The following is a 25,962-nucleotide window of genomic DNA, read 5'->3' as shown; positions in this document are numbered from 1 at the left end:
GTAAGAAAGTCGTCCCAAATGAAGCCTAAGTCTTAAATATTATTTTTTTAAAATAATTTTGTAGCTATTTTTATAATAGATGTAGTATCCCCTCGCAGATACTAAATCAATAGACTATAACAGTTTTAATACATCATTTCAATTTCAAGTTTTTGGTAGCACTAATATCCACGTAGTTATTAAGTTATGTTTCATATGATATTAGACTTGTGATCCAATTTTCCCTCTCACATTCTCATTCTCACTCTCCTTCTCATACTGCTAGCAAACGCCAACCCCTCCATAAGGTATATATGATTGTGCACAATCTTTATAACATGAGCTTGCTATTAACACCAACCACCAATGTGCATGCACCATTCTCATACACGGCAAAAGCCACCACCTACTCCTTACCCCTTTCTTTCCTCAATTTGTCCCCAAAACATGATTACATGAGCTTATTATTGCCTCCAAAACACCCAACTATTGCTCACCTCCACTATGAACACTCCTCAACGTCCATTACATCATAATAACATATCTCCCTCCTCCTTTTCAACCATTTAGCTTTTCCAATAGCTTGTAAATCAAGAACCATCATACAAGGGATGAGCTTCTCCTTAGTCCACTATCAAGCAAGTTGTGAACTCTCTTCTCTAAGCACCAATCGACATCTTGTTATGGTTAACACATCTTCTCGAACTAAAGCCACTGATAACCAACCCATACATCATCATTTTTTATTTAATTTCATAGCTTCTAGAGATAATCAACAACATTTTCCACCACCATCAAACTCAAGCTCTTGTGTGCCCCATCCTAACTCACTCTAATAGCCACCCATTTCCACACTCTTATTTAAGGTCACACAGTCAAGTGGTGCAACACTTTTTGCTTATTCTTTCAATTTGCTATCAACTTCTGCTCACCGACATCTCACTCTCAACTATACTCTATTACATCAGATAACACCATCATCAATAGTACTCGTTATTTCTTTTTCTTATTCGAATTTGCTCCATCAGCTGCTATTATTTTGTATTTTCTCTTTATGTTGCTAAAATCCTCTTCTCAAGTGTTGGTGTAACAATCATTTGACAACCCTACAAAGTTATATCCACTCTTAACTATCTAACTTTGTGATCAATTTAACTTTCCTAATAATCGTCTAATATGTGATAGTTCAAGAATTCTTATTCAATGCATCTACCATTATATTGGATTTCCTTGATTAGTACTGGATATTTAATTCAATGTCTTTTATTAGCTTAAACAATCTTCTATGTCAAATAATTAGCTCCTTCAAAGTGAAAATATAGTTTAGGCTCTCATCATCAATAAAAACCTTACACATTACCACCCAATATGAGTAATACCTCCATAACTTTAAAGCAAACAATATAGATGAAAACTTTAAATCATGTCTGGCATAGTTTTGATGATTATTCGAATATTTAAAAGCATATGCTATAACATTTTTATTTATCATTAAATCAAAACATGATGCTTTAAATGCATAATTAAAAATTTGGAATCCTTATGACACCTCTAGCAATGTCAAGACATATTCTTATACTATAAGTCATTAATCTTTTTTATTATACATTAGCGAACAAATCACATATACATAAGAAAATTGTGCGCCTCAAGCATAAATCTCATGTTTGGGAATTTATTGGCCAACCATTGAACCATATCCTCATGTATTGTAGCTATACTTTTGTTTGGTTATAAGTTTCCTGCTCTTTTCAAATATTTATGTGATGAAAAGTAGTTTTATAACCAGATTTACATGAGTGTGACCATCTTTAGAAAATTATATGGCTTTCAAAATAAAATATATAATACTCACATAAGTCTTAAAATTTTTATTTTTCATAATAATGTATAGCTACTATTATAATAGACTAGTTGCCCCTCATAAATACTTAAATCGATATAATATAAATATTTTAGCACATCATTTCAATTCAAAGTTTTTCGTATCTTTGACATTTATATAGTTATTAAGTTACATTTTAGATGAACTTGGACATGTGGTCTGATTCTCTCTATTACATTTCAATTCTCACTTTCCTATTTTAGCATGGGTTTGCTATTAACACCAACCACCAATGTGCATGCACCATTCTCTTGCACACAAAAAGCTACCACTTCCACCTTCCCCCCTTCTTTCCTTAATTTGTCCCCACATATGATTACATGAGCTCATTGTTACCTACACACAACCCAAACTAAAACTCACCTCCACAACGATCACTCCTCATGCCTAGCGTCATTACTCAACCTCCATTCCATCATAATGACACACCTCCCTACTCCTTTCCAACCATCTAGCTTTCCCAACAACCTCTAAATCAAAAGCCATCATCTAAAAGATGAGCTTCTCCTCAGTCCATCTCCTCAGTCCACTTTCAAGCAAATTGTGAACTCTCTTTTCTAAGCACTAATCGACATCTCGCTAGGGTCAATTTGTCTTTTTCCAATTGAAGTTGTTGATAGCCAACACAACTGTAATCCTTTATATATAATTTATTGGCTTCCAATAATAAGAAACATTATTTTTCACCACCATCAAACTCAAGATCTTGTGTGCCCCATCCATAACTCACTTTAATAGCCACCCATTTCCTCTCTCTTAAAGGTCACACAATCAAGTGATGGCCCCTTTTTTTTACTAATTCTCTCAATTAGTTATTAACTTTTGGCCATCGATATCTCACTCTCAACAATGTTCTACATTATATAACATGATCTTCAATAGTACTCATATCATTTTTTTTGTTCATCTTTAAATTTTCTCCATCTGTTACTAACATTTTGCATTTTCTCTTGATGTTGCTAAAATCCTCTTCCAAAGTGTATGACACAATCAAGGGCAGAACCAAACTCTCTTTTGAGTGTGGACAAAATATGATTATAAAATACATAATCTTATATATGAAATTGAAATTTTTTTTTTTCTTAGAATTTGAAAAACTGCATTTATTGAAGGTGGAAAAAATAATTAAAATATTTAATTTTTAAGGGAAAAAAATGATTTTAAGCTTGGGCAATTGCCCATTATGAGTTCTTGGTATGACACAACACTGCAAATTTATCTCCACTCTAAGTTTGTCATCAATTGAATTTCTCTAATGATCAACTAATATGTGCCAATTACAATAAATTAATCACTATATTGGATCTCATTGATTGGTTCTGAATATTTAATTCCTTGTTATTTCTCAGCTTAAACCCTCCTCTATGTCTAAGACAACTCCTTTCAAAATGAAAACATAGTTTAGGCTTTCATGATTAGTAAACACCTTACAGATGACCTTATATAAATTATACCTTCATAACTTTAAAGCAAATACTATAGATGAAGACTTTAAATCATGTGGCATAGTTTTGATAATTATTCGACTATCTTAAATCATATGATATAGCATTCTTATTTAGTATTAAATGGTAACATAATTCTTTAAATGATGCATCAATGAAAATTTGGAATCCTTATAACCCCTATAGTAATGTGAACAAATACTCTAAACCCTAAAAACTATGAACTTAAGATAACCACTTGAATCTTCAAAGAGTCCATAGAAATACCCTACTTATTAATAACGTATTTTAGAAACATAATAATCTCCACCCAAAAGTCACATTAGTGAACTTGGCATATAATCTATGATCCATTAGTGGTCTCAAGTAGGGGTGTCAATTTTTGACCCGACTCGGAAAAATCCAGGTTTGGACTGACCCGTTTAGCAAACGGGTCGTGTTCGGGTTCAGATTTTTGACCCGTTTCAAAAACGGGTCGGGTTCGGGTTGACCCGAAAACCCGAAATCAACCCGATACTGACCCGAAACATCCGGGTTCACCGTTGCCGTGCTCGCACGGTCCCGCGCTCGTGCCTCATGCCGTCGCCCACTACCGCATTGCCGCGCATTTGGTCCCGCGGACTCTGTCCCGAAAGCACGGTGCGGTCCCGCGGACTGTCGGACCCAGACTGCATCCGAAGTCCGAACTCGCGCTGTCGCAAGCTCCATTCTCTACAGCGCGGGTCGGGCCGGGTCTGATCCGGGTTGAAAGGTCCGACCCGTTTGCAAAAACAGGTTGAATTCAGGTTGATCCGTTTAGATCCGGATCAACTCGGGTTCGACCCGAACCCGACCCATCGACCCGAATTGACACCCCTAGTCTCAAGTGAATTTTTTTATGTTAACCATGCATATGTTATATTGAACATTTTGAATATTTGGTCAATAACCAAACATAACAACAAATGAAAAATGAGTTTTAGTAATCACTAAAACATTGATCATGTTTTAAGATAAGACTCCATTTGGGACGAATTTTTTTATTATTTCTTAATGCAACTTTTTAATAAAAAATTAAAATACTTGTTCTAAAAAATTATTTTAAAAAATAGTAATAAAATCATCTCAAACAAAACTTAAAAAAAAAATAATTATTAAGGAAATTTAGATGATTAACTTTGGCCCATTTATTTAAATTAGATCACATCATTAGCTCATAAATCACAAATGAATCTTTCATCATATTAATTTGATTAATATATGCCAACACAGCCTCTTATCTTATTGACCATGAAAAATACTTAATAAGTTCAATTTCCCTTGGTTTTATTCATTTATGGGCAAAACAGATATTAATACAGCACAACATATCCAAGATTTGACAATCAAAATGCTGAAGTTCACCCCAAGGGCAGTAAGGGCAGTTTGATCCAAAGTATTAGTGGTCATAAAATAAAAAGAATATTCTAATTTTACTTTTTTAAAGTATGTAATATAAAATAAAATAAATACAAATTTTTTAAAAATATTAAAATAATTTTAAAATATCAATTTCTGTCCATTATAAACTCTTTCAAATTGAACGAATTCCAAATACATAAACCAATTCACAGACCAGCATTGCCCATTGAAGACATACTGCCCAAAAATTGTTTTTATAGTAAATTTTAAAAAGATATTGCATTAAACAAAAATAAATGATCTTTCAACTATAAAAATAAAAAATTGTCACCCTAAATTTACTCAAGCTCTTGTGTGCCCCATCCATAACTCACTTTAATAGCCACCCATTTCCTCTCTCTTAAAGGTCACACAATCTAAGTGATGGCTCTTTTTTTGACTAATTCTCTCAATTAGTTATTAACTTTTGGCCATCGATGTCTCACTCTCAACAATGCTCTACATTAGATAACATGATCTTCAATAGTACTCCTATCATTTTTTTGTTCATCTTTAAATTTTCTCCATCTGCTACTAATATTTTGCATTTTCTCTTTATGTTGTTAAAATCCTCTTCCATAGTGTATGACACAATCAAGGGCAGAACCAAACTCTCTTTTGAGAGTGGACAAAATAGAATTATAAATTACATAATCTTATCTATGAAATTGAAAAAGATTTTTTTTCTTAGAATTTGAACAACTACATTTATTGAAGGTGAAAAAAATAATTAAAATGTTTAATTTTTAAGGAAAAAAATGATTTTAGCATGGGCAATTGCCCATTATGAGTTCTTCCTAGTATGACACAAAACTGCAAAATAATCTCCACTCTTAACTAAAACTCTAAGTTTGTCATCAATTGAATTTCCCTAATGATAAACTAATATGTGCCAATTACAATAAATTAATCACTATATTATCTCATTGATTAGTTCTGAATATTTAATTCCTTGTTATTTATGAGCTTAAACCCTCCTCTGTCTCATTATAGTAAAACACCTTACACATGACCTTATATAAATTATACCTCCATAACTTTAAAGCAAATACTATAGATGAAGACTTTAAATCATATGTGGCATAATTTTGATAATTATTCGACTATCTTAAATCATATGATATAGCATTCTTATTTAGTATTAAATGGTAACATAATTCTTTAAATGATGCATCAATGAAAATTTGGAATCCTTATAACCCCTATAGTAATGTGAACAAATACCCTAAACCCTAAAAACTATGAACTTAAGATATACTTGTAAGTCTTATCCGAGCTAAAACCACTTGAATCTTCAAAGAGTCCATAGAAATACCCTACTTATTAATAACGTATCTTAGAAACATAATAATCTCCACCCAAAATTCACATTAGTGAACTAGGCATATAATCTATGCTCCATTAGTGGTCTCAAGTGAATTATCTTATGTTAGCCATGCATATGTTCTATTGAACATTTTGGAGATGTAACGGCAAAAACATTGTTCATGTTTTAAGATAAGACTCCGTTTGGTATGAATTTTTTATTACTTCTTAAAACAATTTTTTAATACCAAAATTAAAATACTTGTACTAAAAAATTATTTTAAAAAACAATAATAAAATCATCCCAAACAAAGCCTTAAAAACATGATTATTAAAAAAATTAAAATGATTAGCTTTGGCCCATTTATTTATATTAGATCACATCATTAGCTCATAAATCACAAATGCACCTTTCATCATATTAATTTGATTAATATATGCCAACACAGCCTCTTATCTTATTGACCATGAAAAATACTTAATAAGTTCAATTTCCCTTGGTTTTATTCATTTATGGGCCAAACAGATATTAATACAGCACAGCATATCCAAGATTTGACAATCAAAATGCTGAAGTTCACCCCAAGGGCAGTAAGGGCAGTTTGATCCAAAGTATTAGTGGTCATAAAATAAAAAGAATATTCTAATTTTACTTTTTTAAAGTATGTAATATAAAATAAAATAAATACAAATTTTTTAAAAAATATTAAAATAATTTCAAAATATCAATTTCTGTCCATTATAAACTCTTTCAAATTGAACGAATTCCAAATACATAAACCAATTCACAGACCAGCATTGCCCATTGAAGACATACTGCCCAAAAATTGTTTTTATAGTAAATTTTAAAAAGATATTGCATTAAACAAAAATAAATGATCTTTCAACTATAAAAATAAAAAATTGTCACCCTAAATTTATTTACAATCAATAAAAAAACATAGAGAATTCAAAATCCAGCATCCATTTATTTCAGTTTGCATTCGCAAAATATGCAAAGCCTTAACTACATAGGATCAAACATCCACAAAATAAAAGCCAAACTCACGCTATAAGAATGAAAGTTCACATGAACTCGAGAGCAGTCTCCAGCCAAGCTCTGTAGGTATCGTCTGAAAAGAGCACAAAGTGCACCTGCAACAATTAATCACAGAAAACTGTAAATCCTACAAAATAAACTATAAACACACAGGAAACGTTCAATATAGTAAATAACACAATAGGACGCAACAATTTGATATACAATGCTGCAGTAGTCCAGGACTTGGGGTTACCGGCTGATAATAAAGAGGCTCATGATTTTACCCAGCCGAATGGAGAGATTATTGGGTTCGGACACCGGATACAGCTTACCACTCGGTACTTCACAGTACCGAGTAATACTGAACTCGGTACTGTGAAGTACGGAGTTCGGTACTTCACAGTACCGATATGAAGTACCAAACTCATACTGAGCTCAGTGCTGAGTAGAAGGTGATGTGGCGCATTTTTATTGGGCTCCGAACGTCATCCGGTGTCCGAACCTAATAATTTGAATGAGGCAGTATAGTGCCAGATATCGCCTTGTCTTGTCAATAGATTTGACAAAAATACGATCCAACAAATATAGGGTGATTCGAACTTATATTTATCCTCGCACTATTCCAACTCCCAAATCAAATTCAAAGAGCCGAATAGTCTTCACTACAAACCAACTTTGATGGATTGAAACTTTAGCTTAAATGACCAAGTGAGAAGGAAAAAAATTCGGGCATGCAAGTCCATTGGCCACACATGATTAACGGAGGTGTAAAATCTTACCCCCCACAAAATTCTTTTAACACATGGCATTCATTTGCTTCCCCTCAACTATGTAGGCAAAGAAACTCTCCCCATTTTACGTTATATCCACTTAGTTTAGGAACTCTAGTTCAGCAACTTCTTTTCTATGTAAAGACTACTTAAATTAGCATGTTGACTGTCAAAATTCGTTCATGTTGTGATCTTCAAGAGTGTGAGTAATTAAATATAGCCCTCCAAAAAAAAAAAAAAGGATCAACATGTAAAAGGCCCTTAATAAAAGAGAAATTATTATGTGCGGAGGACATAACTCTGCGTTCGAACTCCAATTAAATGAAGACACGTAGATTTTTAATATATTTTTTTTATTTCTTGCCTAACCCGACGACCCGACGACCCGACTTGGCCCAGCTTCTGCCATTGGGTTTAGCGCTCGTTTTTAAGGAAAAAAACCCGTTAAAGCTACCCAATATTTAGAAGAAATTGTTACGTTTGGAATTAGGTCGTAGCTCTGCGTCTGAACTCCAATTAAATGAAGACAAATGAATTTTTAATATATTTTTTATTTATTGCCTGACCTGACAATCCGGCCCAGCCCAAAGATGAAAAAAAAAGACCTTCACCATCTGGTTCAATTTTAAAATTGTGGCAGACAAAAAGTCCCGAAGTTTGCGGAGTCTCTTATAAATACTGTGCATTTTTTAAACTTGCGCAATATGAGGCTCGCCTTGAGGCCCGCCTCAGCGCAATTCTAGTGAAAAATGTCTTAAAGCTTATTCCTCTAGCTTTTTTATAAGGCTTGCGCCTTAACTTGGCTGAGGCCCGCCTTGGGGCACATCTCGCATCGCTAGCGTGAGGCTTAGGTCTCATCCTATTTGTAATTTTTTTTTATTAAAACTAACATAAATCACGTCTTAATGCATATTCGAGCGCAACAACTTCCTCTCGTTTGCCTCTACCTCCAGCCCGTGGCCTTCACCGCAACCAACACCGTCGTAGCCGTCACCGACAATCATTTGAAAGTTGCACACCACCACCCTAAAAATTTTGGAGCATTAATCTCATATTTATGTTGATGAAAATATTTCTAAAAGATGAACACGATTGGAATAAATTAAAAAAAAAAGTATATTGGGAGGCATTCGACTCTACCGAATGAGATAGGGGATAGACCAATTTGTTATGACAACAACTCACATAAATATCACCTTAGTGATGACAATACAGATGATTCTTAAGTTGTTGCCAACTATTTTAGCTTTCATTAGGAATTAAATGTAAATGAGTAGATAATTGAAAAAGAAGAAATTTAGAGTTGAACTTGATTTTAAATGATACTTTTATGCAATTTTTATATTTAATATTATTTTCTCTTATAATATTTGAATTTTAATTCTATTTCATGAAATTTATCACTTGTTACTTTATATCTTGTGCAATTTTTTGTTTAATATGTATGTCAATTTGTTAATTCATAATTCAATAGGAAGTTATTATGTCATCATTTAACATATTATTTAGGTATTATATAAAAAATTATTTTTGACATTTATTATCACTTTACACACCTTTTTTATTCTAAGGCTTACGCCTTAAAACACCATAAGGCTTACACCTCACCTCATGAACAAGATACGCTTCAATACTCAATTGCGCAATTTTAAACATTGATACTATGTTTGGCGTTTCTCTTTAAATAGTGTAGTATGAAAGAGAAATTAAGTTTATGATTTTTTTAACTAATGTGTATATTATGTAAATGTATAATTTATGTACAATATGAACCTTTACAATATTAACATATTAATGTTTTTGTAAAAAAATATTAATGTTTTTGTACTTGTACATATCAATGTCGTCTACTCATACACATCCTGTGTATTGCATGTTAAACATGTAGCCTGATATAGTGTATATAAATTTTCTTTATACACACCCTGTATACAAGTTAAATAACAAATAATAGGTTCATTAGAATAAAATTTAAGCATAAATATCCTCTCAAACAACAAAAATAATAATTTTAAATCCTACATAAACTTACATAAATACATTTGTGCGAGATTTAAGCATAATTTAGTCTAAATCTAGTTAAAATAGCAAAAATGATAGCTTTAAATCCTACAAAAAATTTAAATCTTTTTAATTTTTTATATTTATTAATTTGATGTTTAATTAACTAATAAATAAGGATTATAATTTATAATTTATAACATGTTAACAAAATAGCACGCACTATTTGCATCATGCGTCATGCCGATGCATGGCACAAATAGCGCACTATTTTGATACATCGCGTTGCATTAAATAGCTCTATATGTGTGTCGTATAGCGTCGTGCATCATTTTACGCCATTGACATGTATGATACACATGTATAAGGGAATTTATACACCACTATATTTTGTTGCTGGTGTATTGTATTCAAACTGAATTAAATTGTTGTTCACACTTGTACAAATGCTTATAGATGTACACTCCAAAAATTAATTTTCATTGCATACCCTCAATATTTAGAGCTATCTGCGACTTTGGGGCATTCGACAATGAAGTCAATGATGCCTTAAAGAAATTACACATTTTAATTTCTAATTTCTAAAGTTCCCTGTATTTTAGCAAAATATTCCCTTAATATACAAGCTGTTGTCACGTAGGATGTGTAAGCAAGCAAGCCTTCATGATCAAGGAGCATGAACTACGATTCATTGCCGATGAAATAGTTTTACTTACTAGATTGTCAAACAGAGGTGTAGCTACATGGGTGTAAGTGAGCAGAGCCAGTTTGCGAGTGGGCTCAAACTCGACTCGTTAACAAGCTTGTGAATCAAACTTATCGATCTTGAGTATTATACGAGCTCGAGTTCAAGCATAGCTCGACTTAACTCAAGAACTCGTCAAGCCGGTTCGATTATAATTAAATATTATAAAACTAGTGTTAGTTGTGTATGCGTTACTACTAGCCTAATTTATTACCTATGCGCAAAAGCAGCCCTACCTAATTTGAAAGCAACCCTACCTTAATTTCGTGAGAGATTTGGCGACTTCTAGGAGTTGAGGCGGACATCCATCGATCTTCTCACGTGCACTAGCGATGGCAAGACATGGTTAGCACCCCCTTGTTTAATCTTCTTCTTCATTGCTCAACTGTAGTAGTTCATTACTTTCATGTTCGGCAAACTGAACAATTTTTTCGTTTTATCTTCCACAAATTTTGATTTCTCCCTTTTACCATTCTGAATCACAACTTGTGATTGTTGCTAATTTGTTATTTCTTTTTGAATGAAATTGTTTGATATGTTTCTTGGCAGGCTTTTTGTGGCCTCTGGAGATTGTTTATCGAGGGGTTATTCGATTCGTCTCCTTCAATCTACTTTTTACATTTTTTGTTTTTCTTTTTCCCAGGGTTATTTATTTCGCAATACAATGTTTTAAATTATTCTTGTTAAATTCCTTTACTGTTAGATTATTTTTCCACAGTATGATGATAGATTATATTTCTGGGTTAGCATTGTTTTATTAAAGCTTTTGATAATATTTAATCTTTTTCTTATCTGTTTAGGGCATTTATGTATTTATTTGTCTTTTAAAACTCATCAGACATTAATTGATAAATGTAAAGGTTAGCATAGTCCAGGTCATATAAATCGATTAAATAACCTTGCAAACATCATTTAATCCTAATTTTGTTGGACGCAATATATCTTCCTCTAGTGGAACAGCTTGGCCAGTAATAAATGTTCTTAGAGTCAGTATGATGCCTTCTCTTTGTCTTAGAGTTTAATAAATGTATTACATAATCGGATTCCTTTCTCCCAGTTAAATTTTCTTTTTTATTTTTCAAATATTTTTTCTTACCATTCATTGAATTATATTATTGTTTGAGCTCGATGCAATTGTTACCTGATTATTTTGGATCTTAATGGCTTGTAACGTTGTATAATTTTATTCTCTTTGAGGGAGACACAATGCATGAACTTAGTGAATAGAGAAATGTTGAAAATAAATGTGTTGAGGCTCAAAGTCAATCTTATGTTGCTCGTGAGCAGATGAATGAGGTTGTGATAGAAAATGAGCTTTCAATGACAGTAATGATGTTGGCAAAGAAGATGAATGAGAGAATGATGGGAATAACAAAAATAATGTTGAAGAATTGAATGATGAAAATGATATTGATAATGTAATTGAGAGGAAGAAGAGGAAAAAAAACATCAAAAGTTTGGGATTAAATTAAGGAAATTATTCTCCTTGATGGGTAAAGGAAAATAGTGTTTTCATTATAAGAAGAAACTAGCTTTGGGCGATATTGGTTCGACAAAAATTTAAAAAGCATTTGGAATGTTGCCTAGCTAGGATTCGTGTTTTGAAGAAGCATAAGATTTTACATTTCCAACCAATAGATGTTGAAAACTCCTGTACACAAACAAGTCAAGATGTAGGGATGTTAACAATGTTCAAATATGATAATCAGAAAGTAAGGGAAACAATTGCTCATTATATATTAATAAATGAAAAATCATTTTCTATTGTTGAAGAATTTTGTTTCAATTTAGTTTTAAAATTTATGTCACCTTACTTTCTGAAGTACTCACATGCTACCACACGAACTGATGTAATGTTGGTATATGAAAAAGAGCTGATGTAATGCCGGTATATGAAAAAGAAAGGAGAAAGGTGAAGAATACATTGAAGAGCATTAGCATAATTAGTTTTACAATTAATTTGTGGAATTCCAAAAACTAGAGAATCTCAAATATGGCAGCGACTGCACATTATGTTGATTCAAATTGGAGGTTACAGAAACACGTTTTAAGCTTTATGCATTTGCCACCACCACATATGGCATCTGAGTTAGTTGACACACTTTACAGAGCTTTGTGTGATTATGGGTTGAAAACAAAGTATTCACTATTTCTGTTGACAAAGTAGCGAACAACGACAAAGCCATTAAACTTTTGAAAGATAGATTTAGAGTTAAGAAAAAACTATTCTTTGGTGGTAGACTCTTTCATGTTCACTGTTGCGCTCATATGCTTTGATGGTAAAGAATGGGATAAATAGCATTGAACATGTGTTTGAGAAGATAAGGGATAGTAATTTTTGTAAATGCTTCTGAAAAGATAATACTAAGATTTGGTGATGTTGTGCAATGACAGTTACCTACTAGAAGATTAATAATGGATTGCCCAACACGTTAGAACTCAACGTACCTATGTTTACAGTGGCATTACAACTAAAAGAAGCCTTTTTTTCTCATAGTGAAAGAGAATTATCATATGCTAACTGTCCAATAGAGGATGAGTGAGAAAAAAATTGAAAAAGTTTGTGAGGTTTTGGGCATCTTTAATGAAGTCACAAATATCATTAAGGCATAGAGTACCCAACTGCTAATCTTTTCCTTTCCCAAATTTGCACCATTAAAAAAGTACTGGATGAGGGTGTAGCTTCAACTAATTATTTCATTGAGTAGACGACCAAAAAGAAGAAACAAAATTCGATAAACATTGGGATGAGTGTAACCGCATGACATTTAGTGCTGTTATGAATCCACGTAAGAAATTTGTTGTGATTGGACTTGCATATCCTAAGATATATCATGGAGAAAGCATCAGACATGTCACACTTGTGCGAAGCTTACTTTATGAATTGTATCAGGAATAAGTTGTTAGTTTTGAGCTAGAACTTCAAACTAGTAGAGCTAGCACAAGAGTTGCTTCAAAGAACACGAGCAGTTCGAGCAAGCATGCAAACATACATACAGAATGCCAAAAATATAGTGGATGGCATGACTTCACTTCATATGTATCAACCAAAACAAATACAAGGCCTGTAAAATCTGATTTGGACAAATATTTAGAAGATGGTTTAGAAATTAACAATGAAGGTCAAAAGTTTGATGTGGAGAAACAATCAAACTAAATATACCCTAAATGTAATATCAAAATCACATATTCTCTCTAGTATATTGAAATTAGGAATTCAAAATTACTTACCTTACATGTGTGGGGGAGCATTAATAGATGTTAGGTAATTTGTAAATTTTGTAGGGATGGGTGGTGCATACAACAAGAGATACTTCAACTTAGAGACCAATGCCAAATAAAAATATCTTTGGTTAAAAACCGAGAAACGTCATCTTTGAGCGCTATGCTGAACTATTCTACTCATGGGGGTAAAGTTTTTAAACATTGAGACACAAATAGAATACGATTAGAATCGGATTGTAGGATTGCTCTAAGATTAATGTTGGGAATGATATGAGATGGATCGACATATCTTGGTTGACAACTAATATTTGTCATCTTTTTTTTTCTATTTGATGGAAATGCTTTCAAGCATATTGATGCGAACTGATTGTTGAAATTTGGAAGCACAATGCTTCGTCCTACCACTATTGCAGAGAAATTGCAGAGGCTCGAATCTTGGAACCATTTTCTAAATGACCATAAATATATATATTTTTTACCAGAATACATTAGAAATATAAATAAGGATATACCTTCAAAATTTAAAACTGAGTGATTAAATAGAGGTATTGTAAGAGTGCAATATGAAGTTATAGGGATTTACATGGAGCTTAGGCAAAGTTGCTATTAGACTACTTTTTATAGAGATCGAAGCATTGTTGATGAAGAAGTCATTGATAACCAAATTAAATGTAGAAAAATAAGTATGTTAAAAAGATCGTGAAAGACTAGAATGGATATACTATCAAATGATTATAATTTGGGGAATGTGGAGTGTTATAAAATCATATATATATATATAATTGCCCAATTTAGTCCAAAAGTTTCGTACTACACCAACTTAATTCCTCGACCATTGAAAATTGATCAAATTTTGCCCCTCGGTTAAAAACATATAAATTTAACGTAATATTTAGCAAATCCCTGCTTTCCATAATGCGAGTGGGGAATTTCAATAAAAACATTTAAATTTCATTTTTTTACAACATCCAAAATCATCCCGTTCTTAAGCCATCATCTGCGAGGATGAGATCGAGCAGTGAAGGACTTTGGAGTTCCACCTGAGAGCAACGAGCCATTGGAGAAGCGTATGGCAAAAATCAACGAGCTTCTTGAAGCGATCTCCACCCAAGCAACATGTGAGCGGCCACAGTTTCCAATTATGCGTGCAAGTGGTGAATTTTGAGCAGCGAATCAACATCTCAAAAGAATGTGAGCGCTATTTTCGGCATGCAAGCAGTGAAGTCGAAGACAAAGTACATGGAGCAAGCAGGATCTAAGAGTTTCGTAATTAATGACAATGTTTTTTGTAATAAGGTTTGGAATTTTGTATGATTTTTCATTTAGATTTTGCTAAATAAACAATATTCTTTTATTAATTATGCACCCTTATTATTAAGTTAACTTTTATTCACATTTGTGCATTTATTAGAATTTATTAAATGATAAAATAGAGTAATATAAGCAATATAATCTCACATACATTTGCACTACCTAAAATGCACTTACATTTAACTTAGATGTTAACTTTAATCATTATTTTTGACCCTGAGACCAAATCGAGTCAACTTTTAATAGTCAAGGGATTAAATTGGGGCGGCGCAAAATTCTAGGACCAATTTGGGCACTTGCTAATAATCAGGGGACCATTTTAATCTTTTTCTCTCTCTATAGATTAGTAGATGAAACTTTCGTAGAAGAAACAAAAATAGGAGTAAGACCACAGATTTAATTCCTTAGCAAATTTCTCTTCAAAGTTCAAAACCATAAGGGGTTTTCAAGTTCAATAATAACACTTACTAAAACATGCATCATGCTCGTTCATGCATTAAGATAGATTAAGCATGAGCATAGGATATGTGGGGAAAATTTCATGGTATGGGTTAAGCTAATCATTTAACATTAGTTGAAAGTTTTTAAAAGATATAGTTGAAGTCATAATCAAATAGTCCCTCAATATAAACCAAATATTGTTCAAGCTACACTTAAAAATGTGAATAGAGGCTCTAAAAATAAGGAAACTTCAGTAAGTTGAAGGCACTAAACAGAAAACCAATTATACGTCTAGAATGTGGAGCTGCATCAGAATAGCTATAGGGTTTGAATAATGAAAAAGGCTATGCAAAATCAAAGCTAACAAGACTGTACCTCTTTGAAATCACTTGGGAACTCCTTGATTGCAGATATAGCTATTTTGGACGCTTCATCAAAAGGATATCTAAAAGAATATTTCAAAGAAAAACAAGTAAGACCGTGTTCTTACAAGAAAAGCAAGAAATAGGATTTTCAATATTTGAGGATATAACAAGGAAATCAACAAAACTATTATCTTTTACAAATAGAAATTTTAGATACTTCTTTACCGATAAACACCACAAGATATGGCTGGGAATGCAATGTAGTGAATGTTATTCTCTTTTGCAACCTTCAAGCTATTTCTGCAATTATTAGTGCTAACCAATGAATAAAAAGAAAGTGAAGGGATGGGGACTATATGAATGCCATACAGCTGTCAGAGAGGGGGCACTGAAAGGAATATTAGTGGGCGTGGATGCTTACATATATGCATTTCTTAGGAGAACCTCAGGTTTGTCTACCGCACCATAAATGGGCCCAACAGTGTGTATCACTCGAGACACTGGCAGCTGAAAAGCTCTACATAATGATCAAAGTTATAAGCATTGTCCTTACTAAGTTTTTTTATAGATGCTAAACAAAACCATAGATTACAATTCTTACGGTGTTATACGTGCTTCTCCAGTAGGACAACGAACTCCAGGTCGAACCTCTGGCACCTCATAACAGGCAGTTTTTAGCTCTGGACCAGCAGCTCGATGTATGGCTGCAGCAGTGAATCATAATATAAAGACGAGTCTCATACAAAGATATACAAAAGTTATTAAGAAAATAGAAGACTTGGTAACCTCCATCAACACCACCACCTCCAAGCATTCTCTCGTTTGCTGCATTGACCTGCCAAAATACTTTATCAAAGATCTTACCTAAAGTTATTTCATGAGAGAACATAAAGCATACAGAACCACAGAGTAGCACCAAAGTCAGATTCATGTAATTTATTGACAAACTATTACAAAATGAGGATTTTGTTTTTAAGAATTCTTTGAAGGTATTTGTCAATTTACATTTTTCATTTTTGCAAAAGAACCTCCAAACTTGTTCAACTGATATCAGATCAAACGTGATAGACGAATTGTACCGTGGAGATTCTTAATAAACCTAACCGTTTTCAGTATCTTCAGCCCAGACATCCCTGTTGTGGAATGACCTAACCCTGTCGCTTGACCTAAAACCCATCTATCCATTTATGAATATTCATAAGAGAAGCACAAGAACATCAAACAAAGACAGTGGCTGATTTCCAGTAACATCCTTAGATAATTCCATGCCATCTTACTCTTCTTTTCAAGCAGTGGCTCCCCGATTCGAAAACTAGTTATCACAACTTCAATATCAAAAACTTTTAAAGCTCAACCTTCTAACAAACTGTTCTCCGCGGATACGAAACAAAGGTTGCCAATAAGTCAACTGAGAGTTTCACGTTCATTTGTTGCAAGAAAAGTATATTAGCTGAAGATTGCCTCAGAGAAGGCTAAGAAACTGCCCTATTCTGTGAAAGTTGCAAAAAACATTCCTCACCAAAAGCCTTTTCCTCTGAGAACTTGACATAAAAAACATACTAACCATTAACCAATAGTTGATCACATTTTCTGATTTGTACGAACAAACAAAAAATATGAAAATTCAAAATGGAATTCAATTGCTGCAGTAGATAACCATTGAAAATACATCTCATGTAAGTTTAAGGACATCACCAAATAATCATTATTCTTCCATTGTAATTTATCATCAACTTGAAATAAGGTAAGCTTATTGGACTTACAACAAACTTAGGATAGGGGGACAGCAAAAATATAAAGTTTATAAAATACATCTAGAGGTATAAACAAGTCGAGAAAAGCTCGAGTCATTGGTCAAATTGTGAGCTCAAACTCGATTTGAGCTCGTGGCAATGAAAGCGGGCCGCATGAAAGCTCATGAGATCATGATAAAAGGCTAAAAAGAAGGCAGAGATGTGATACCGATGGAGAGAAGGCATGAGGTGCGCAGCTGCATTTAAAAAAAAAAACATTTTTTTGGAACCACTGCAGTCATACTAATATAATTATAGTTTTTTTTTGGAAGCATGAGCTTTTTTTCATATGCTAGTTGTATTTTTCAAGGAAAAATAATAGACCCTAACAATTTCTCAAGAGAAAAAAATCCTAGTAGCTACATCATTCCGAGCCAACTTGTGAGTTGAGCCTCATCAAGCTCGAACTCTATTTTGTTTAATATACAAGCCCAAGCTTAAGCTCATATAAAAGCTTGTAGCTCAATAATCTTGGCTCGCAATTACATTATCAAGATACTTGTACCCTAAATAATCCATTTTCTAGAAAGAGGACTTTGACCCACATAATTTACCTACTTAATAAAACATATAATTATTCTGGAAACATGAGAATATTCTTTGTTGGATTGAATTGAAAACCTAGTTTTTTCATTGATTACACTATTTGTTGACAAGTCCCAAGCACTAGAAGAGAAAAGTTGAGGGTTGTATTAGGCATTGTTTAAAATTGCGCAATATGAGGCTCGCCTTGAGGCCCGCCTCAGCGCAATTCAAGTGAAAAATGCCTCAAGGCTTATGCCTCTAGCATTTTTATGAGGCTTACACCTCAGCTTGGCTAAGACTTGCCTTGAGGCATGACTCGCCTCGCTAGCGTGAGGCTTACACCTCACCCTATTTATATACTTTTTTTGTTAAAATTAACATAAATCACACCTTTATGCAATTTGAGCACAATAACTTCCTCCCGATTGCCTCTACCTCCATCCCACAGCCTTCGCCGTAGCCAACACCATCATTTTTGTCACCGACAATCACTTGAAAGCTGCACACAACTACCCTAAAAGTTTTGGAGCATTAATCTCATATTTATGTTGATAAAAATATTTCTAAAAGATGAATATAATTGAAATAAATTAAAAATAAGCATATTGGGAGGCATTCGACTCTACCGAATGAGGTAGGGATAAACCAATTTGTTATGCAACAACTTAGATAAAGATCACCTCAGTTATAATAGTGCAGATAATTCCTAAGTTGTTGCCAACTATTTCAACTTTCATTAAGAATTAAATGTATATGAGTAGATAATTGATAAAAAAGAAAATTTGAAGTTGAATTTGATGTTATATGATACTTTTATGCAATTTTTATATTTAATATTATTTTGCTTTTATAATATTTGAATTTTAATTCTATTTCATTCAATTTATTACTTGTCATTTTAGATCTTGTACAATTTTTTGTTTCAAATGTATGTCAATTTGTTAATTCATAATTCAATAGGAAGTTAATAAGTCATCATTTAACATATTATTTAGGTATTATATAAAAAATTATTTTTGGCATTTATTATTACTTTACGCAATTTTTTTTATTTTGAGGCTTACGCCTTGCCTCATGAACAAAAAACGCCTCAATACCCAATTATGCAATTTTAAACATTGGTGTTAGGTAGTTGAAAATCAATATAAAACTTCTTCGACAATCATAAAATGAATCATTTAATATATTATGTTAATAGTAGGGTGTTCACTGGAAGCGCATGATGTATGACCTGAATACAGTGAAAAATATTCAAGGGTCGTTGCACCGGTGCCCAGGTGAAGTGTTAAATAAACAACGGTTCCCACATCATAGACATGTGTGGACAAAGAAACTAATCTATGAAACTAGAATTATGATAAGATAATAGAATATATGTTCTCTTATAAGAAAATTAATAAAATTAATATATATTATGATTCATATGAAGATAAATATTCTATACATGCAGGAAACTAAATAGGTTGAAAAAAAGACAAAGGATATTGGTATCTCAAAATTTAAACTTTAGTATTCAGATAGAAGTCGTACTATATATGATGTAGGTGTGATTATAGATAAAAATTTAAAAAATAATGTTGTAGAAATTAATAAAATTAGAGATAAAATTATAAATCTAAAGATTATTTTTTATGCTAAAATTATTAATATTATAAATATTTATGCTCAAAAAGATCTGGATACATGTTCAAAATTTAAATTTTGGAGGAGATTTAAATAAACATATTAGTAGAGTGGTAGAAGATTTTAAAAGCATATACAATGACGATGGGTTTGAAGTGTATAATAAAGGTTGTAAAATCATGTTAAATTTTGTCTTAGCTTATAATTTTGTGATTGTTAATACTTTATTAATAAAAAGAGAAAAACATCTCATCATTTATAAAAATGGACATAATAAAACTCAAATTGATTATTTTCTTGTAAATCAATTAGTTTGCAAAGATTGTAAAGTCATTCTAAATGAAAGCACAAGTACCCAACACCGCTTATTGATTTTGGACTTTAAGATGAAGGGGTAATATATGAAAAATAAAGTAAAATGTTATCTTAAGATTAGATGAGGTCATTTAAAGAATGCTAATGCAAATATTTTTGAAAGTGAGATTCAATATCTCAAAATTTAAATTATTCATGAAGCTAATGTTATATGTGAAAAAATAACTAATGATATTAAGAATGTTGCAAAGTATGAACTTGAAAAATCAAAAGAAAAAGCTCCTAATTGTAAAAATAGTTGACAGCAAAATCAAAATATATAAGAAAATATAAAAAATAAGAAGCTTTATTATAAAAATTGATTTAGATGTAAAAGATTAAAAAATGAAAAATATGTAAAGTCTGTAGGGACTCTAAGAAAGCTATATACAATGCAAAGAATTTAGCTTTTAATGATTTATATAAATTCTTAGATACTAAGGAAGATGAAAGATGGAAGTATAAGTTAATCAAACAAAGAGATAAGAGCAGGATCTAATTCAAGTGAAGTGTACTAAAGATTAAGATAAAAAAGTGTTTTTCTTAGAAGGTAATATTCAAAATAGGTGGATGAGATAATATGATAAGCTTTCAATAAAGATTGTAAAAATACGATTGATTTTAATGCCCTTAGAATCCTAAATGAAAATAAATATTTTTATTGTCGTATTAATAAAATTGAAGTTAGAGAGACTTTAAAGAAAATGAAGCGTGAAAAAGAAATGGGACTTGATAATATTACAATAGATGTGTGAAAATACTTATAAGATCAAGAGATTTCTTGGCTTACTAAACTTTTTAATATTATTTTGAAAACTAAAAAGATATCAGATAAGCGGAGGAGTGTGTTGGCTCCTATTTTTAAGAATAAAAGTGATGTCCAAGAGTGTGTGAATTATAGAGGAATTAAGTTAATGTGTCATACATTAAAATTATGGGAGAGGGCAATTGACCATATGTTATGATGTGATATTAATATTCTCAAAATCAATTTAGATTCATGTTGGGTAGGTCTACTATGGATGCTATACATTTGTTGAGAGGTTTGATGGAGAAGTACAGAGAGAGTAAGGAGGATTTACATTTGATATTTATTGATTTATAAAAAGCATGTGATAAAGTTCCAAGAGAAGTAATCTAGAGAGCTCTAGAAAAGAAAGGTGTTAATAATGCTTATATTCAAGTCATTAAGAATATGTACGCAAGAGCTATTACTTGGGTTCAAATACAAGATGGTTTGACCAAGTATTTTCCTATTTCAATTGAATTACATCAAGTATTAGCTTTAAGGCCATATATTTTGCTTTAGTCATGGATGTTCTTATTAAACATTTGCAAGAGGATGTACCTTATTGCATGGTTTAAAATTGCGCAATATGAGGCTCACCTTGAGGCACGCCTTTACGCAATTCCAGTAAAAAAACGCCTCAATGCTTATGCCTCGAGCTTTTTTTATGAGGCTTGCGCCTCAACTTGGTTGAGGCCCGCCTCGCCTCACGCTATATATATTAAAACTTACATAAATCTTGAAGTAAATGCCCGACATTGGACTCTATAGGAGAGTAGGAAGGGGAGGAGAGCAGTTCACCATAATGATGATTCAAATGAAGAACCCCTTAGTGACGACAGTGCTGATGACTTATGAGTTCTTATGTGATATGTCATTGCTATTTATTTTTGAAAATTGAAATTATATGTTAATTAAAAGAATTCTGGGATTTGGGAAAGATAGAATTTTGAGTTAAACTATATTTCATGTTCTCTAATTATTGAGATATTTTGATTTCACTTCATATCTTATGTTTTTTTTATGTTTTATATTATTTACTCATTAGTATATAAAAAATTTATCATTTTATGTTTACGCAATCTTTTGATTTTGAGGATTACACCTCAAAACGCCTTGAGGCTTACGCCTCACCTCACGAATGAAAAACGCCTCAATACCTGAATACGCAAATTTAAACATTGCCTTATTGTATGCTTCTTTTTTTTTTGAAATTCCTATTGTATGTTTTTTGCAGATGATATTCTTTTTGTTGATAAGATTAGAGAATGAGAAGAAGGGAAACTTAAATTATGAATATCAACCATAGAGTGTACAAGTTTTTGTTTGAGTAAATATAAAAATGAATACATGGAGTGTAATTTTAGTAGTAATAGATCTAATGGTAGGTTTGTTACTTTGGGCGATCAAGTCTATAAAAAAATTGCAAGTTTTAGATATCTTCAGTCTATAGTTCAAAACGATAGTGAAATATATGGAGATATTATTAGTAGAATTCAAATTGAATGTTTTAAGCAGCCGAATGCATCGGGCCTACTGTGTGATAGAAAAGTATCTCTCAAACTCAAGGGAAACTTTTATAAGATGTGATGAGACCTGCAACATTTTATGGCGCAGAACGTTGGCTAATATAAGAAAAGCATAAATTTAAGTGTTGCAGAGATGAGTATGCTCAGGTGAATGTGTGGTTTTACACTTAGAGATAGAAAGAAAAACAATTATATACGTGAAAAGGATGAAGTGGTTTTACACTCAGGTGAATGTGTGGTTTTACACTTAGAGATAGAAAGAAAAACAATTTAGATTAGAAAGAATCATCTTAGATGGTTTGGTCACATAAAGCGTTGGCCTTCCGATGACATGGTTAGGAGAGAAGATGTTTTAGATCCGGCCTAAGTAAAGAAAGTTAGAGGTAAACTTAAAAAGACCTAGTTAGAAAATATTAGAAATGACCTTTATTTATTAGATTTAAATAAGAATGACTCTTAATAGGATACAATGGTAAAAAAATGATTCAGGTAGCCGACCCCACATAGTGGGATAAAGGCTTGATGTAGTTGTACAAAAAATATTATAAAGGTCTTTCAGGATCAATCTAGCTCCTTCCGAAAGCTTGGTAAAATCATGACAGGAAAAGAAAGAAATCGTATTCTCTCTCAAAAAGAATGTTCTACTTTAAAAAATGCACAACAATACCCAACATCCTGATTCTCAAGGCTAGAATTTTAAACATAACTATAGAGAACTATATGCAGTGACACATCATTTCCTAATAATTGAATGTTCTAACTGCAATTAGTTTTTTTTAAAAAATCGGTGATTCTGAAAATCCAACCAAAAGAGGAGAACAAGTTCAACACAGGGATCAATGCAAGACAAATAAAACAAATTGGGAAACACTATATAAATCAGGTATCAGTTAAAAGATGTTCATGGATTCTTGAAAATGAAAGGCATAAAAAAGGGTTTAACTATAAAAAGCAAATCTGGTCCTATTAATATCAACTTGAATGATCTAAAAGAATAACATGACAAGTCAGGGCATTAAATATATGTTTCAGCTTTTCTTATCAACAAAAAGTTGAGCGCTTCATCCGTTTTATTAAACTAATGCCACAAAAGAGGGCATAAAAGGTTCAAGCACGACAGCAATCCAAACAACATTTCATGACGATCAAAACCCAGCTCTTATCTAAAAGTAACATATATACCCCAAATCGAAGGGGAACAGAACAAAATTCGTCAAGATGAAATTTGGAAAAAAAAAAAAGCATATACGGTAAAAGAACCTACTAACTCTTACAAGCCTCTTCCCGATACAACCTAAACATTGTACCCTACAAAATGGCAACTAATTTAATTGCGTAAAAAGCTCGCGTCTCAAACACTTGGAGGGATTAAAAAAAAAACCTGTAATCGATCCAAAAAAAAAAAAAATCAAGCCATTGGGCAGCATCGTTGATTTCTAACTCACAATAGCATCTGTCCTGCCGTCCACGAACCAAGAAGTGATGTCCCCTTTCTCAAGCTTGAGGACGCTGGAAGAAGAGAGCTCAAAGCAATCAACCTCTCCAAGCCTTTCCCACTTCCCCGCCGAAGACGAAATCCCAACCTTGGCCTCGCCAGCCACCACGGCATTGGAAGAAATCGAAGTGTCTTCCATCCTGGAAAAAACGATTGGAAACCTTGCCGGGGCTCTGATAGATAAATGGCGCCGATCAAACACAGGCAATTTCGGGAATCTTCTAGGGTTTCGTTGGCTCAGTACTGCCCGGATGACTCGCAGAGCTCGAGCCCCGTTTAAAAAGACTGACGAAGCCCTCACCATACGGAGCAATTTTATTTTAAAGGTTCAGCAATGAAGATAACGTGGAATAATAGGTAGGATTTGGGGATCTGTAGGCTTCTCTTAACCGTCCATTGGTCATCTGGATTTGATCACAGCCGTTCAATTATATAGCAATTAAATATTTCATAAAATTTATTTTGAGTCAAAACATTCTTAAATTCAAACTATTTTATATTTTCAACTCTCACTATTTCTCTCTCAATAATATTTATTGCTCATTCATATATATTCTTCTTATAGCTTAAGGAATATTTCATATAAATGTGAGAATATCAGTGATAATGGTTTAAAAGTTTTGACAAATGAGTTGAATCAAATTTTGACATCAATGAATTTGTGTTTTTAATGTTTAGAGCATAAGGGCATATGTTTAGAGTTCATTTTGTTAGAATTATAAACATAAAACAAGATAGATTGTCGAAACAGGTTCGAGCAAGACTCGTTAGGATTTTAATAATGATTGAACTAATTTAATGTTGCTCGAAACTAACACTTTGTTTGAGACAGTTTTATTGTTTCTTCTTAAAGTAGCTTTTTAGTACAAAATTTAAAAATTTTGTACTAGAAAGCTGCTTTAAGAAATGCAAAGAAAGTCGTCCCAAATGAAGCCAAAATCAAATCTTGTAACCCAACTATTAATCAAAATATACATTAGCTAAATTTTAGGACTAGGATAATCTTGACCTAAAGTCGAATTCGAAAAGCTATAAGACTATCCATTGCATGAGAACTAAGACATCCACTTCATGAAGTTGCATTAACACTTGGGCTTTATTTGTGACAGCTTTCTTACTGCTTCTTAAAGCAGCTTTCTAGTACAAAATTTTAGGAAGATTGAAGATCTAGTGTTTACGCTTGTCTAAAGGTCATAAAGAAAAAAAGGTTGAGTAAACCTGAGAAGTGAGATCAACACATTTTAAAAAATCTTTGAAAATCTAATTAGAATTTTCCTAGCGTACATCAAATATTAACTTAAAAAGTCTTTAGCCTTTTGATAGAACATATATCAAATATTAACACAACAAAAATTCAACCTTTCTACTAAGCATACATCAATTATTAACTTAGCAAGTATTCAATCTTTCTACTAGGATTAATCTTCTTAGATTTGCATTAGTCTAAGAATATACACTACTTTAACATGTTGATTATATATTTGTCCCCCATGCCTCACTTTAGATGACTGTATACTTAAGACAGAGAAACTTTAAAGTCAATTCCTTCAATTATTAGAGGTGATTGTACAACATAGGGTACCATCACAATATAATGGAGTTTTTCCTCCATAATACCACAACAATTTAGAGACAACATCAATCAATGAGCATCACCATCCTCATGAGGTTATCAAGATCTCTTTGATATAATTGGTTCAAAACATCCTCCCCTTATTATTCACCCAACCCATAATCCTCGACCTATTGTAGAAGGTTTATATCAACATCATTTTTTAATACCCCTTGAGATGGTATAAAAAAATATAGTATAAAGCCTTATTCCTGAGATATTTCCTTTGAGGGAGTGTAATCAATTTAATCATCCACTTAGCTTCCAAGAGTCCTCACCCTTAACAAATGAAATTCTCTGACATCCTATTCCCATGGGATTCAAGTTGCCTA

General features: G+C 32.4%; 1 protein-coding gene across 2 annotated transcripts; it reads right to left on the bottom strand.

Annotated features, from left to right (window-relative positions):
• Positions 1–6,894: 6,894 nt before the first annotated feature.
• LOC110114931 (macro domain-containing protein VPA0103) lies at positions 6,895–24,352 on the bottom strand. Of its 2 annotated transcripts, XM_020847991.2 has the most exons (7): positions 23,969–24,352; positions 16,699–16,747; positions 16,514–16,616; positions 16,334–16,429; positions 16,138–16,212; positions 15,923–15,992; positions 6,895–7,167 (listed from the first exon to the last, which is right to left on the bottom strand). In XM_020847991.2, exons 1-7 carry the CDS (start codon positions 24,320–24,322, stop codon positions 7,099–7,101), a joined length of 816 nt encoding a protein of 271 aa, XP_020703650.1. In that variant the 5' UTR covers positions 24,323–24,352; the 3' UTR covers positions 6,895–7,098. The 2 variants fall into 2 exon arrangements, with proteins under 2 accessions (XP_020703650.1, XP_028550961.1); XM_028695128.1 differs by lacking the exon at positions 6,895–7,167 and having other exon boundaries at positions 15,935–15,992; positions 16,130–16,212.
• Between the last annotated feature and the right edge of the window lie 1,610 nt (positions 24,353–25,962).

Source organism: Dendrobium catenatum, unplaced genomic scaffold, assembly GCF_001605985.2.
Source record: "Dendrobium catenatum unplaced genomic scaffold, ASM160598v2 fragScaff_scaffold_621, whole genome shotgun sequence".
NCBI lineage: Eukaryota > Viridiplantae > Streptophyta > Magnoliopsida > Asparagales > Orchidaceae > Dendrobium > Dendrobium catenatum.
The sequence above is the reverse complement of the archived record's forward strand: the minus strand, read 5'-3'. Positions and strand labels throughout refer to the sequence as shown.